The sequence below is a fragment of the Bombina bombina genome, chromosome 10, assembly GCF_027579735.1.
Source record: "Bombina bombina isolate aBomBom1 chromosome 10, aBomBom1.pri, whole genome shotgun sequence".
Classification (NCBI taxonomy): domain Eukaryota; kingdom Metazoa; phylum Chordata; class Amphibia; order Anura; family Bombinatoridae; genus Bombina; species Bombina bombina.
The window spans coordinates 195352624-195366631 of NC_069508.1; the positions used below are offsets into that span (position 1 = coordinate 195352624).

The 14008-nt window shown below is 36.3% G+C and overlaps 1 protein-coding gene across 1 annotated transcript; it reads right to left on the bottom strand.

Moving 5' to 3' along the window:
• Positions 1 to 10923: 10923 nt before the first annotated feature.
• LOC128641445 (cytochrome c, testis-specific) lies at positions 10924 to 11458 on the bottom strand. Its single transcript, XM_053694081.1, has one exon. It carries the CDS (start codon positions 11399 to 11401, stop codon positions 11084 to 11086), a length of 318 nt encoding a protein of 105 aa, XP_053550056.1. The 5' UTR covers positions 11402 to 11458; the 3' UTR covers positions 10924 to 11083.
• Between the last annotated feature and the right edge of the window lie 2550 nt (positions 11459 to 14008).

A 14008-nucleotide genomic window follows, 5' to 3' on the forward strand; every position in this document is an offset into this window, starting at 1 on the left:
AAAATAGGGTTTCATGTCCCTTTAAGTAAACCATATTATTAATAGTATAGCAGAGAACTACAAGAACTCCATTAGTTGTGCACCGTCTACTTATCGCTCCAGCGATGTCCAACACAAATTTTATTGCATGCCCCCATAAAAGTCTGTATAAGAGATATAGTGCACTGGTTCAATATGCAGATGCTAATGCACCTGAAGCGCATTACGCGTATTTTACATTCCTATGTTCTAAACATAGAAAATTACATTTTTATTACTATATACATATATATGTCAACCTAAATTTTTTAACACACTACCCTTTACGTAAGGTTTTCAGTCATGCTAACCCGTGATCACGTTTATTTGTAATATAAGTGATTTCACTTGTGTTCAACAGTTAGCACACCACTTGTAATCCAGCTCAAATGGCAACTTTAAATGTCTCTTTTGAACAAAGATCTTTTGATGTTTTATTATATATATATATATACTATGCATATTTAAAAAATATACTTTTCCTACCTGAGCAATCTCCACAGCATGTGACATTTTCTGTTACTATGACAGATGTGGAGAGATACGTAAAAAAGATTCGTTTGGCAGCGACATTCATGATAGATTGCAGTGGGAACAGACTGTAGCTTGAGAGACCAGTGAGGATAGATTTGCAGTAGTCATGATGAGACATGATGAGTGAGCGGATCAGAATCGCAGTTGTGTCGCACGTTAGAAAAAAGCGAATGCCAGAGATGATTTTATGGTGGAAGCAGTAAGATAAGACAAAGGACTGAATGTGAGGAGTTCTGAATGAAACGTAATGCAAAGGCAGCTGGCAAGAGCGCTGATTTGATGACATGATTGTCAAAAGATTTGATGAGGGGGTAAGGGGTAAAGTGTGAATGAAGAGGATCTCAGTTTTGGATATGTGAGGCTTAAAGTGACATTAAAAAAACCTTGTAAGTACAAACATTTTTCTGCAGTCTCCACCATAGATTAACATATCAGCAGACTCTAAATTAATTTTACCTGATTGAGTGTATTACATTGTTTACAAATAGTTCCTTTACCTTTATTTTGTCATTTGTAATAACTAATTGTGCCTGTTGAATCCCCACCTGTACTGAAAATGTCAGTACTTAAGTATTGCCTATACTAAAGCAATTGAAACATGAAGCTACAAAATAATGTACACGCCCAGTGGGAGGGGTGAGATATCTGTACTAAAATGTTAATTATCAATTGCACTTACTTTTGTGTAATCAGATAAAGATAAATAAGGAGCCCATTTTGTGAATAGGGAGACAAAAAGTTAAAGATGTCTGCTCCCCCTGCAAGCTCATCCTATTTGGATAGGTTGTGATTTCAAGTAGTAAAATGAGCTATTTCACAAACAAAAGAAAAACCATAAAGGAATGATTTCCCACACATATACTATTAGTCATTAGAAACACATTAAGGTAAACCAGTTTTTACATTACGCAGTACTTTTAAAGACTTGATGCTTTACTAAAGTAGTATTTCTGGCACAAAGGGTTTAAATCATTGCTGTATATGAACTGTAGGCAGCTAAGGGTGTCTGGGAAACTTGCAGTTTATTTCCCTTTATAGGTAAAGAGACAGACAGATAAAAAAAAAATAACAGCTTCATTATTTATATTAATAGCATTATTTTTTCAATAGTTGCCATGCTGTACCTTGTTTCATGACCTATGTTAGTTTACAAAGACAAAATAGGAAGAAGCACTCTGGGTATTGTCCCCATGAAGAGAAGCAAAACAGGCAGTAGCTGCAGTGCTAATTGGCTGTCGCTTTATTAGACATTTTTTTGGGCCAAACAGTCAGCCAATCAGTAGCTGCTACTGTTATTTGACTGTTGCTTTTTTATTAATTGTTTGGGGCTGCACCGGAAGAATGATGAATACGCTTTTTTTAGGCATTTTTCTCAGTAAAGAGGAACATAAAAAAACCGAGTAGAGCTGATTCTTCACAAAATACACTGCTTTTTTTTAAATGTATGCAAGGTTCCTTTAATGCATCACATACATTCCCCTTTAAATAAACTCTGATACATCATTTGGGATTTCAGTTGTATCTGTAAGCAGTTAGGTATACGTCATTAGATACATTACTTGACTAACACTAAGTGGAACAAAAGTGCATGCAATATGTAATTACTTCCCTGCTTTTGTTTGATTTTTGTTTTGTTTTTTTAATTTGTGACATAAGGCAGTAATTTGGAATTTCATTCTCACTTGCATATTATCATTTATTTGCTTGGTTGTATCCCTGGCTACTTAATTACCTTTAATGTAAATGTTTCCTTGACTATTACAACATCACAAATTTACATTAACTTGTGTGTGTTTGACTGTACATTTGGAATGAATGTCAACAGCTTGCACTGGAACTGGGGTCACTAAACCTTAAACAAAGATAAGAATGGTTCAGAAACACACAAGATACAATCAATGCTACAGATAAGAGAAGGCAGCTAAGATACCACATGTGTTTGAGTTAAATGCAGATAACCTGACACTGTAAACACATGTGGTACTGAAAGAATGTCACAGTTAACAGGACAATATCTAGTTGGAAAGAGGTGGACCAGGTCTGTAATGGAACATTTTGGAATGGATAAATATTTACCTTGCTCTCGTTTGCTGTACATAAAAATCTTTTGTCTTATGTACAATCTTTATGACGTGGTGTCCAAGGGAGTTCACAAAACATTTTCCAGGGGGAGGGCATAAATATGTTTCTTCCATACTGCTTGGAATAGAAATGTAGAAACAGATTTGACAGCAAATAAGAAACAAAAAGCCAACGTGTCTGGCCGTATTTATTTTTGAAGTGTTTGCTTATTTCACTCTGAGGAAAGCCTAGTGTATTTCCCAGGCATTCTTATACTCCCATAATGCATTTGTCTCTGCCAACCTTATTGGAAGCCTATACCATAAATCGACTGAACTACCTTCTTTAAAAAAAAAAAAAAAAAATGGCTCCTGGACCTGCTATCCTCCAACTTGAGATAATGGGGCTGATTTATCAATTGGTGGGTGGACAAGATTCGCTGTAGCGAATCATGTCCACCCGGCATCGCTTAATGCCTACAGCTTACGCATTCTGGGGAAATGCTTGTGCAATGCCGCCCCTTGCACATTTGCGGCCAATCGGCTGCTAGCAGGGGGTATCAATCATCCCGATCGTACTAGATTTATTTAAGGGGAGATACACTGATCACTATGTTGCAGGTAAAAAGTCTATGATTTATTGTAGAGAAAGTATATACATCTTATTCATAGGGGCCGAATTATCAAGCTCTGAATGGAGCTTGATGCCCCTGTTTCCGCGCGAGCCTTCAGGCTCGCTGGGAACAGTATTTATGAAGCAGAGGTCTAAAGATCACTGCTCCATAACTGGTCCGCCTGCTCTGAGGCTGCGGACATCAATCTGCCCGATCCTATACGATCCAGCTGATTGACACCCCCAGCTAGCGGCCGATTGGCTGCGAATCTGCAGGGGCGGCATTGCACAAGCAGTTCACAAGAACGTTCACATCTACCTATGCTGTCGGCATTTATCGATGTGTGGCGGACATGATACGCTTTGTCGTATCATGTTCGTCCACACTTTAATAAATAGGCCCCATAGTCATGTCCTACCAACTGGAAAGATTTAACGCATTTCCTGTGCCACCAGGCACACTTCCTCAGATATGGCAGTTTAACACCTGATGGTGCAGTAATCTTAGTGTGGTCCCATGATATTGATAGAGCACCCTGTGTTATCAATAGCACTTCACTTGTAATCTAGGCCTTAATAAATGATTACATTTACATCTATGTCAGACTTCTATGTTTAGTTAATGCATTTTTCTTTATGGCTTGGAAAAATATCTGATGAATTATTATTTTAATATATAATTTGCAAGGATTTAAAATATTAAATATTAATTTTAATAATTCCCTTTCATATATAAACATACGGCTGAATAAACGGATATTTTTGATGATGAAGACCCGTAAGTGCCTATCTATTGACTTTTGTGTTTTATATTTGATAAGAACACCCAGGCAGATGTGCATTGGAGCAGTGAGCGCAAGATACATCAAAATACTATAAAAATATATTATAATTTCTTCTCTTACATAATTTGCTTCATTATTTAGATATCCTTTGTTAAATAAATAGCAATGCACATGGGGCATCTATGTGCAGCCACCAATCAGCAGCTGCTGAGCTTATTTAGATATGCTTTTCAGCAAAGTATATCAACAGAATAAAACATTATCTGCAAATCTAATTTTTCCTCACAAATTATAAGATGACGGTGCCAAAAAACACAAAACACTTATTACCCTAATAGAAAGACACATTTATTTAAATATAGGGATATAGGGATATTGTAAGATACTATACACAAAGGGGCCGAATTATCATTGTCCCCTGCACATCGATAAATGCCAACAGAGTACGCTGTCGGCATTTATCATTGCACAAGCATTTCACTAGAATTGCTTGTGCAATGAAGCCCCCTCCACATTCGTGGCCAATCGGACGCTAGCAGGGGGTGTCACTACACCCGATTGTATTCGATCGGGCGGATTGATGTCTGCAGCCTCAGCGGTGGCGTATGAGTTAAGGAGCAGAGGTCTTAAGACAGATACATTTGGATCAATACGGGCTTGATTAATCAGCCCTAAGAGTAAGCTGATTAGCTGCAGGATTTAATTTGTAAAGTGAACCCTCTCCTTCTTGCTACCTGTGCTCTCCTCAGTGAAGTTTTCTGTTGAGCTACAATACTTTATCTGGGAGACATCTAGCAACTCGCATGGATACCACCATTTTATAGAGTTCAGCCCCTACTACTGTCATTGTGGAAAACTAAGCAAAGTTTTTAGAATCAGGTCCCTGATGTGTTCAGCTATTATGTAGTAGTGCATTGCTGCTCCTTCAGTAAAGGATACCAAGAGAATGAAGAATTCTATTTGATAGAAGTAAAGTGAGAAAAAAATGTAATTTCATGTCCCTTTAGTCAGAGCATGTAATTATTGCATTAGAATGTTTCTGTACCAGTGTTTATTTCTCTTTTTGTTGTTTTAGAACGCAGTCATTTATCGACTTATTCTCCAGATGATACCATAACAAATGTGACCTTTGCAAAACAATGCCAAAAAAAACTTTACTGCAATGTTTCAGAAATTTGCCATTTTCCCCATATGCTATTTCTGCTCTGCTTCAATTATTACATGATCAAAATAACATCAAAAAGATGAGGCTATGGAACTTTAATGAGCTAGAAATACATTATATATAATTTGTAAAGGACATTAGCAACAAATACTGATTACTTCAAACAATGATATATTCTTTTAATTCTATTTGAGGGAAAGAGAGAGCTTCAAAGCATTGTGCAAGCAAAGGATTGTTGGTTCTGTCTAATATCTAAAGCAGATAGCGATCACTGAGTGATTGTACGGCTGTCTCTTTGTGCAATTTAACCGGAGTTCAGGTGAGGTCAGAGTTCTCTCATAATGCCGTCAGCCACATTAAATAGTTCAGCATTTTTACTTGTGATATTGAAGTAAATCTGACTAGTCCCATACATATAAATGGCACAAGTAGAAAACCCTTTATCCAAGCTTCCTGGGGCCGGAAAAGGTTTGGATTTTTAGAAAAGATTTGCTTTTGGAACATTTACTGAAAAATTGGATAGTTCATAGAACCAAGTGTAAACAGCAATGTCATGACATTTAGACAATATTTACATGCCACTATACAGCTTGTACATGGAACCTTAAGGTAGTTTTTTATCATTTTAATACTGTATACAAAGTACCCTCAGAAAGATAGTACAGTACTGTAATCAGAAAGGTAATATTTGTTGTCTTAAGTAAATATAAGGTTCAAAGAATGAAAAACCACCACTCATAAGTAAAACATAGAATTTATTTGTCTCAATGAAAAAGTAAGGACAGCCATACAAAAAAGGAAAGAAGATGTCTAGCACACATGGCTTAAGCATTTTGGCAGTTCGCCATGATCATATCCTGACATGTGTAAAATTCCTCTTGTTTAAAAACACTTAAAAACAATTTGATTGGTTACAGGAAAAAGTGCATCCCCCTAATTACACCTGTTTGACACGACACATAATATTTTTATCATAAACAAATTTTTATAATAGGAACTAAGGAACATGCAAACATGTAAACGTAGAGATTCATTTATATACTCAATGTGGACTGGAAGTGTGTCAACTACCAAACTTTTATCTAGCTGAGGATTGTACTCCAAAGTCATAGGAGCCCTAGTCGTTAACTGACTCCAGTTCTGATTTCAATGATCAGTACATCACCAATCGCACTCAGAAGTCCGTGCCGTATCCAGACACCAACCTTAGCAGTTATTCAGAGACAGAAAGCAAAGTCCACATCAATGATGGAAAGGACGACACCCTTAGATTCAAGACTCCGGTCCCATATTGTGGTCTCACATCAAGCAGCTCTCTTTATCTGCATCTTTGTGGTCGCTGTTGTTGCAATCAGTGTCACAACTCTACGGCCATACCCTAAGCGATTGGCCGCATTGCTCCGGGCTCTTGTCAGGAACCGCTGCACTCCCGCTGCATTTTGTGATAACTGTCTCACGTAGTCTCCTGTTTCTCCTTGCCGCTAAGTTCCACCATATTTATTGTGTTCATCTGCCACATGCGCTGGTAAGATTGAAGCCTCTCTATGTAGATCTATTGGCAGTTGAGCTTCATGTCCCATATCAGCAATTGTGGTTACATATGGCAATGGGGTATCCCGCCTGGTCAATGTTTGACATAGTGCGGTAAAGTCTGCCATCTCTTCTTGCAATTGATGTTCTAGTTTCTTTAGAAAGGTCAGCAGAGTCACATGTAAGTCCTCCATAATATTATTTATAGGAAAAACAGTCCCACCACAACTGTAATACCCTGGTTACCGAGAGGGGGGTGTCGAGGGAACTATAGTAGACCACCGCCTAGGGCCTCGACGGTCCGTTTCAGGACTCAAAGATCATATAAACAGCAGAAAAGATATTCTTTGATCCCCGAGGTATAGGGCACTTGTCTCATCTGTTTATGTTCCATTCCGTTGTCGGATTCCTGTACAAATCGGCGGATTAAACAGGATTCACGCAGAGCTCACCACCATTGCCCGAACACGCCCCACATTTAAATGAGATTTTACATATTTACAGATGGGTTTAATTTAATCGAGACCAGTGCTGGAGTTACTGTGTTGTTTGTGAAAATCTGTTTACATATTATATTATTGACAAAAAGGACAGTGGATTATTAAGAACCCTGAATCGTTGCACAGTTTTATAAATTTTCTGTACGTATATTGAAGATATTTACAATTGTGATGTCATATGTTATTTTTATAAACTGACAGCTAAACCTGGAACTTTTTTGCTTGGTCATATATTCACTTAATTGCATTTAATTGCAGGTAATATGTGTCTGACACTTTCAATTATCTGGCTGCTAAATTAGCATACGTAAAATGTGTGCAACAGGATAAATTGGCTTAAGCTTCCTAATATACTGAGGATTGTTACTGCCATCACCATAAGTCTCCAGCAATCCCAAGAAGCTTAACACGTTACCATGGAGGGAGCTCATGTTGTCTACGGGACTTCCATCACTCAGATCTCTTCTTTTGCACATTGGGTGGTCTACAGTCCAAACAGATATTAGTCAAGTTAGTGCTAAGAAAACACTTCCACTAATTAGAGAAGGGATGTGTATTTTAGAGGTTGTTTGTTTATCAACTATCTGTTTATGTGCATATCACTAGACTGGTGCAGGTCGTACATCATGACTGCTTCCTCACAAGATCGCAATAAAGAAAAACATAGACAAACTAATATCCTGCATCCAGCAAACCAAGCTCCTATGAGCACCACAGTAATCACTTAAAAGGAAAGTCTACTGGAAAATGTTTATTTTTTTAAAAATATAGAAAATCCCTTTATTACCCATTCCCCAGTTTTGCATAACAAGCACTGCTATATTAATATATTTATTACCTCTGTGATTACCTTGTATCTTGGACTGCCCCTTTTAATTTTATTCACTTGCATTTTAGGCAATCAGCGCTGACTCATTAATAACTCCACAGGAGTGAACACAATGTTATCTATGTGGCACACATAACTGTGAAAAACTATAAAAATGCACTAAGATAAGAGGCGGCCTTCAGGAGCTTAGGAATTAGCATATGAGCCTACCAAGAGAAAAAATTAAATTTGATAATAAAAGTCAATAGTAAAGTTGCTTAAAATTGCATGCCCTATCTAAATCATGAACGTTTAAATTTGACTAGACTGTCCCTTTAAATCCATGTCTTGTGTACCCAGTTGCTTTACAACTTGTCTGTGTATATACTGTTGCTAAGAAAAATGTATTGGCAATTTGTTATTTGTTTTTAATAATACAAGAATATAAATATATATACAAAATAAAATAAAACAATTAACCAGAGCTCTAGAGTAAATTAACTTGCGTGCAAATGAACGCAACAACCATATGTCGCTTGCGCGCAAACAATGGCACTCCACTCGTAATCTTACCCTATACCAGTGTGCTGGAATTGACAGACTGCTGTAAAATATGTCCATTAGGCATAATAAGCTTTCAAAAATCCAGTTTATGGAACCAATATATTTGCTGGCTCAGATTAGTATATTAAATGTACATATTTCTTGTGCAATTATTCTTAGAGCACAACGTTATTGAAGCATATTAGGTCAGCTGTGTGCTTTTAATTCATTTTCATTGCATTGGCTAGCGAAGCCGTGATTGGCAGCCAATACAGAACAATAAATCATCTAAAGATGTATTTAAATATACATGCAACAAGAAGGTTCTATGGAGGAGCGAGGTTGAACTGTCTTTTTATTATTAGACAATTAAACCAATATTTTACAAACATAAATCAGACCTTGTCAAATATAAACATTTTGTTTTGTGTTGTTAAAGCACCCCTATTTTATTACACTAACCTGAAAAATACTCAGTTCCTAGATTGTATTAACGAGCTAACTTATTTTTTCCCTTTGTTATATATATTAAAAGTAGATCATTTAATTTGCTTTCATGTTTGTGTAAGAGTGTTTCTGTCCACCAATAAAATGTGGCATGTGTCCTTACTACTGAGCAACTAATACTCCATATATACTTCCATGTTAGTTTAAATATGAATTTGAACAGTTTTGACTTAATGAGGAGTTAAAGAAATAGTTTTTGTTGGATCTAAAAAAAGGGTGTAATAAAATGTTTCAGTTTTTGCTTTATTGAAAAATTATTTTTATTTTTTAAGTTTAATATCAGTTAAAGGGACAGTCAACACCAGAATGTTGTTGCTTTAAAAGATAGATAATCCCTTAATTACCCATTCCTTAGTTTTTCAAAACCAACAAAGTTATAATAATACACGTTTTACCCCTGTGATTACCTTGTATCTAAGCCTCTGCAAACTGCCCCCTTATTTTGGTTCTTTTTACAGACTTGCATTTTAGCCAACCAGTGCTCACCCCTCTGTAAATTCACGTGCATGAGCTCAATGTTATCTATATGAAATACATGAACTAACGCCCTCTAGTGGTGAAAAACTATCAAAAGCAGAGGCGGCCTTCAAGGTCTAAGAAATTAGTTAGGTTTATCTTTCAACTAAGAATACCAAGAAAACAAAGCAAATTTGGTGATAAAAGTAAATTGGAAAGCTGTTTAAAATTACATGTCCTACTTGAATTATGAAAGTTTTTTTTGGACTTGACTGTCCCTTCAAGCACTATATGGCATAAGTATTTCTAACAATGTTATGGGTTTTTTTTTATGTTCCAGCATATTATGCTGTGCTTTGGCATTAGGTAATATCCTCTTACTTTGTCTATGATGCATAATTATGGTCCAGCAAGTGTCTGTGCCATCTGCTCCGTATAGTCTTGCTCTTTGGTTCATGCTCTGTGTAAGAAAATCCAGGTGAGCTGCTATCAGAAGATATCTATAGACAATACCATTTTGCATAGTATGTTATCTATGCACTATTTCTTTTTTTTTTTCTTTATTCAAATACCATCTTATCTAATAACACAGCTTTAAAATACTGTCCATGAAATGCTGCAACAATAAAAAATATTAGTATCTAACATAATATAACTGATGTTCAGTATTTATCAAAACTCTGACCCCTAATGAGATAGATTATTTGATTTACCATTCAGGAACTTAGAGCTACTGTTTCTGGGGGTGTGGTAACCTACCATATCCATCCTTCTTCCCTTTTTTCTTTTTTTATTTCCTCTTCTTCTCTTTCTTCTTCGCCCCCGTCCCTTCCTTTCCTCTTTTCTTTGTTCAAAAAAGATAAACTAACCAATAGATCATGTAATACTATACAAATGCTGTATATAATTGTTGCTTGATTCAGCTGTTTAAGGTGTTGATAAATAGAGAAACACGTTTTTTGTGGCTTGGTATTTAGCATCACGCCCTACGAGGCGGGAGCATTTGAGATTTATTTTTTATTATATCGTCCTGCGTGATGGAAAAATTGTATGTATTGTCTTATTTGTCTCTGATACCTTATCCTTTCCACTGGATATAAATAAAAGATTTTAAAAAAAAAATGGCGGCTCTATCGGAATCATGAAATTTCCCCTTTAGATGAACTATTTGAATTCTTGATGGATTTTTTTTCCCTTAAAGTGAATGTAAATTTTCTCTTAATTAGTACTCAATATCAATTCACAATCATTGCATTAGTTAAAACGCATTATTTTTTTTACAAAAAATTCAAAATATCTATTTATATTTTATATGTAAACTTAGCTCCGATTTCGTTTCTTTTTTTTTTTTTTTTTTTTTTTTAATAGTGGAAAGAGTTTAGTTTTGATTTTTAAAGTATTTAAATAGCCGAATTTCTGTGATAATTTATGTTTACATGCTCTGCCAGATGACAATCTTCAAAGATGCAAGGACAGTACAAATAAAAAAAAAATATAAAATGTAAAAAGCATCTTATTAACAGCAACCTCCTCTCAGAAATAAATAAGGCAGCACATATGGACATTAGCTGGAGGTTGAAGCTTTCAGATATGCTATTAATTCTTCTCTCTCTTGCTTCTTCTTAATGCCAGCAAAGATCATCTTTGTGCCTGGGATATACTTCTTGGGATTTTCTAAGTATTCGAACAATGTTTTCTCATTCCAGGTTATCCCTTTGTTTTTGTTAGCATCAGTGTAGGAAAATCCCTCTGCCTGACCAGTCTTGCGTCCAAATAAGCCATGCAGGTTTGGTCCAGTCTTGTGCTTTCCACCTTTTTCAACAGTGTGGCACTGTGAGCATTTCTGGACAAAGATCTTCTTGCCTTTCTCTGTGTCTCCCATAATTAAATCTGGTTGTTAAGGTGCTGGTGGTGCCTCCATGTCTCTGTTAGCTTTGCAATACTCCTCCGATTTCGTTTCTAACTCCTCCCATCCATTTCTTCCGGTATTTCGGCCACATTACGTATAGAGCGGCCCCTCCTGCTCTATTACGTATTTGAAAAGCTTGTTCAAGATTATTAGTTATTTTGCGCATGCGCTTAACACTCAGTGTCTAATATGCGCATGCGTTAGTACTGTTTACTAAATCTCTATCGGCACTGATGTATTATCATCTAAACAAGTGCTGGGAACGCATGCGCATAAAGAATTTCTGACGTCTCCGAAAAGGGGCTGGACGCCATGGGGTGTGAAATATTATTAGTAGAATAGAGTGTCAATCAACGTTGGATATGCGGTCCAAAATGGCGGGCGGAGGAAGAAAGTAAGACAATTCCGAATAAATAGGTTTATATATTGATTAAATGGTAGATTAAAAAAAACGATGAATTAAAGTCCACTTAATTTTGATTGTTAAACAATATGTGATTGGGCGATAGCATTGACTTTACATCCACTTTAAGGGTATTATTTGTTTATTTATTTATTTTGATTTTCAATTTCAGCTCAACAATGTATATGTTGTAAAGTTGTGACCTATCTTTTCTGAGTAGGTTGTTTAGAATCAATACTTTGGTTATAAAGAATTATTTGCAGACTTCTATACATTGATTTATTTTATGTGTGCAGTCAACATCAAAGCATATGGTTTGGAGCAGAAATGAAGTTGGCAGAACATTGACTTCAGCATTTTGGGTTTTGCATTTTTGAAAGAAAATTTAAATATTGGATTTACCACAAAAATTCTTTCAATGACAGTTTCATAGTGTTTGTTTAAAGATCTTAGGGATTGCACACATAATTTGTGTAATTTGTGATGCTGCATTGATCAGAGCACTCTAACACATCATACGGTTTTATAAATATATATTACACATATAGACAGCTATAGATAGATAGATAGATTATATATAGATAGATAGATTATAGATAGATAGATGATAGATAGATAGATAGATAGATGATAGATAGATAGATAGATAGATAGATAGATAGATAGATAGATAGATAGATGATTAGATGGATAGACAGACAGATAGATAGATAATAGATAGATAAATAAATAGATAGATGATAGACAGATAGATAGATAGATAGATAGATAGATAGATAGGCACGCAGACTGACAGACATAGATAGATAGACAGACAGACAGATATATAGATAGATAGATAGATATAGATAGATAGATAGATAGATAGATAGATAGATAGATAGATAGATAATAGATAGATGTTTAGACAGACAGGCAGACAGATAGACAAATGATAGATAGATAGATAGATAGATAGATAGATAGATAGAGTAATGTGCAACAGTTTTAGGCATGTATGCAAAAATGCTGTAAAGTAAGAATGCTTTAAAAATAGAAATATTAATAGTTTATTGTTTAATCAATTAACAAAATAGAGAGTGAGTGAACAGTAGAAAAATGAAAATCAAATCAATATTTGGTGTGATCAACCTTTGGGGCCCATTTATCAATCTCCAAACAGAGCTTGTGGTCCCGTGTTTCTGGCGAGTCTTCAGACTCGCCAGAAACAGCAGTTATGAAGCAACGGTCTAAAGACCGCTGCTCTATAACCCTGTCCGCCTGCCCTGAGTAGGCAGACAGGAATCGCCGGAAATCAACCCAATCGAGTACGATTGGGTTGCTTGACACCTCCCTGCTGGTGGCCCATTGGCCGCGAGTCTGCAGGGGGCGGCGTTGCACCAGCAGTTCTTGTGAGCTGCTGGTGCAATGCTGAATATGGAGAGCGTATTGCTCTCCGCATTCAGCAAGGTCTTGCGGACCTGATCCGCACTGTCGGATCAGGTCCGCAAGACCTATGGTAAATAGGCCCCTTTGCCTTCAAAACAGCATCAATTATTTTAGGTACATTTGCACAAAAATGTTTAAGGAACTTGATAGGTAGGTTGTTACAACTAACAACAGTTCTTCTGTGGCTTCGTGTAATTTGGCTGTATGTTTGGGGTCATTGTAATGTTGCAGAATACATTTTGGGCCAATCAGATGCTTCCCTGATGGTATTGCTTGATGTATAAGTATCTTCCTGTACTTCTCAGTGTTAAGGAGACAATTAATTCTGACCAAATTCCCAACTCCCTTTGCAGAAATAAAGCCTCAAACTGACAGGTACCTCCAAGAATGCAGACACTCATTCTTGTACCTCACTCCAGCAAACAAACGGCCTTCTACTCATCAGTCCAGAGCACCTGCTGCAATTTTTCTGGGCCCCAGTTCCTGTGTTTTCATGCATAGTTGAGTTGCTTGGCCTTGTTTCCACATTGGAGATATCTTTTTGGCTGCAAGTCTGGCATAACCATACTTCTCTGACAGCAGAATTATTCTTACTTTACAGCATTTTTTTTGCACCTGCCTAAAAACTTGTGCACAGAACAGTAGATAGATAGATAGATAGATAGATAGATAGATAGATAGATAGATAGATAGATAGATTGATAGATGATAGATAGATAGATAGATAGATAGATAGATGATAGATAGAT

What these genes read in the sequence shown, in the direction of transcription:
- LOC128641445 (XM_053694081.1), bottom strand. Translation starts at nt 11,401, where the DNA reads ATGGGAGACACAGAGAAAGGCAAGAAGATCTTTGTCCAGAAATGCTCA.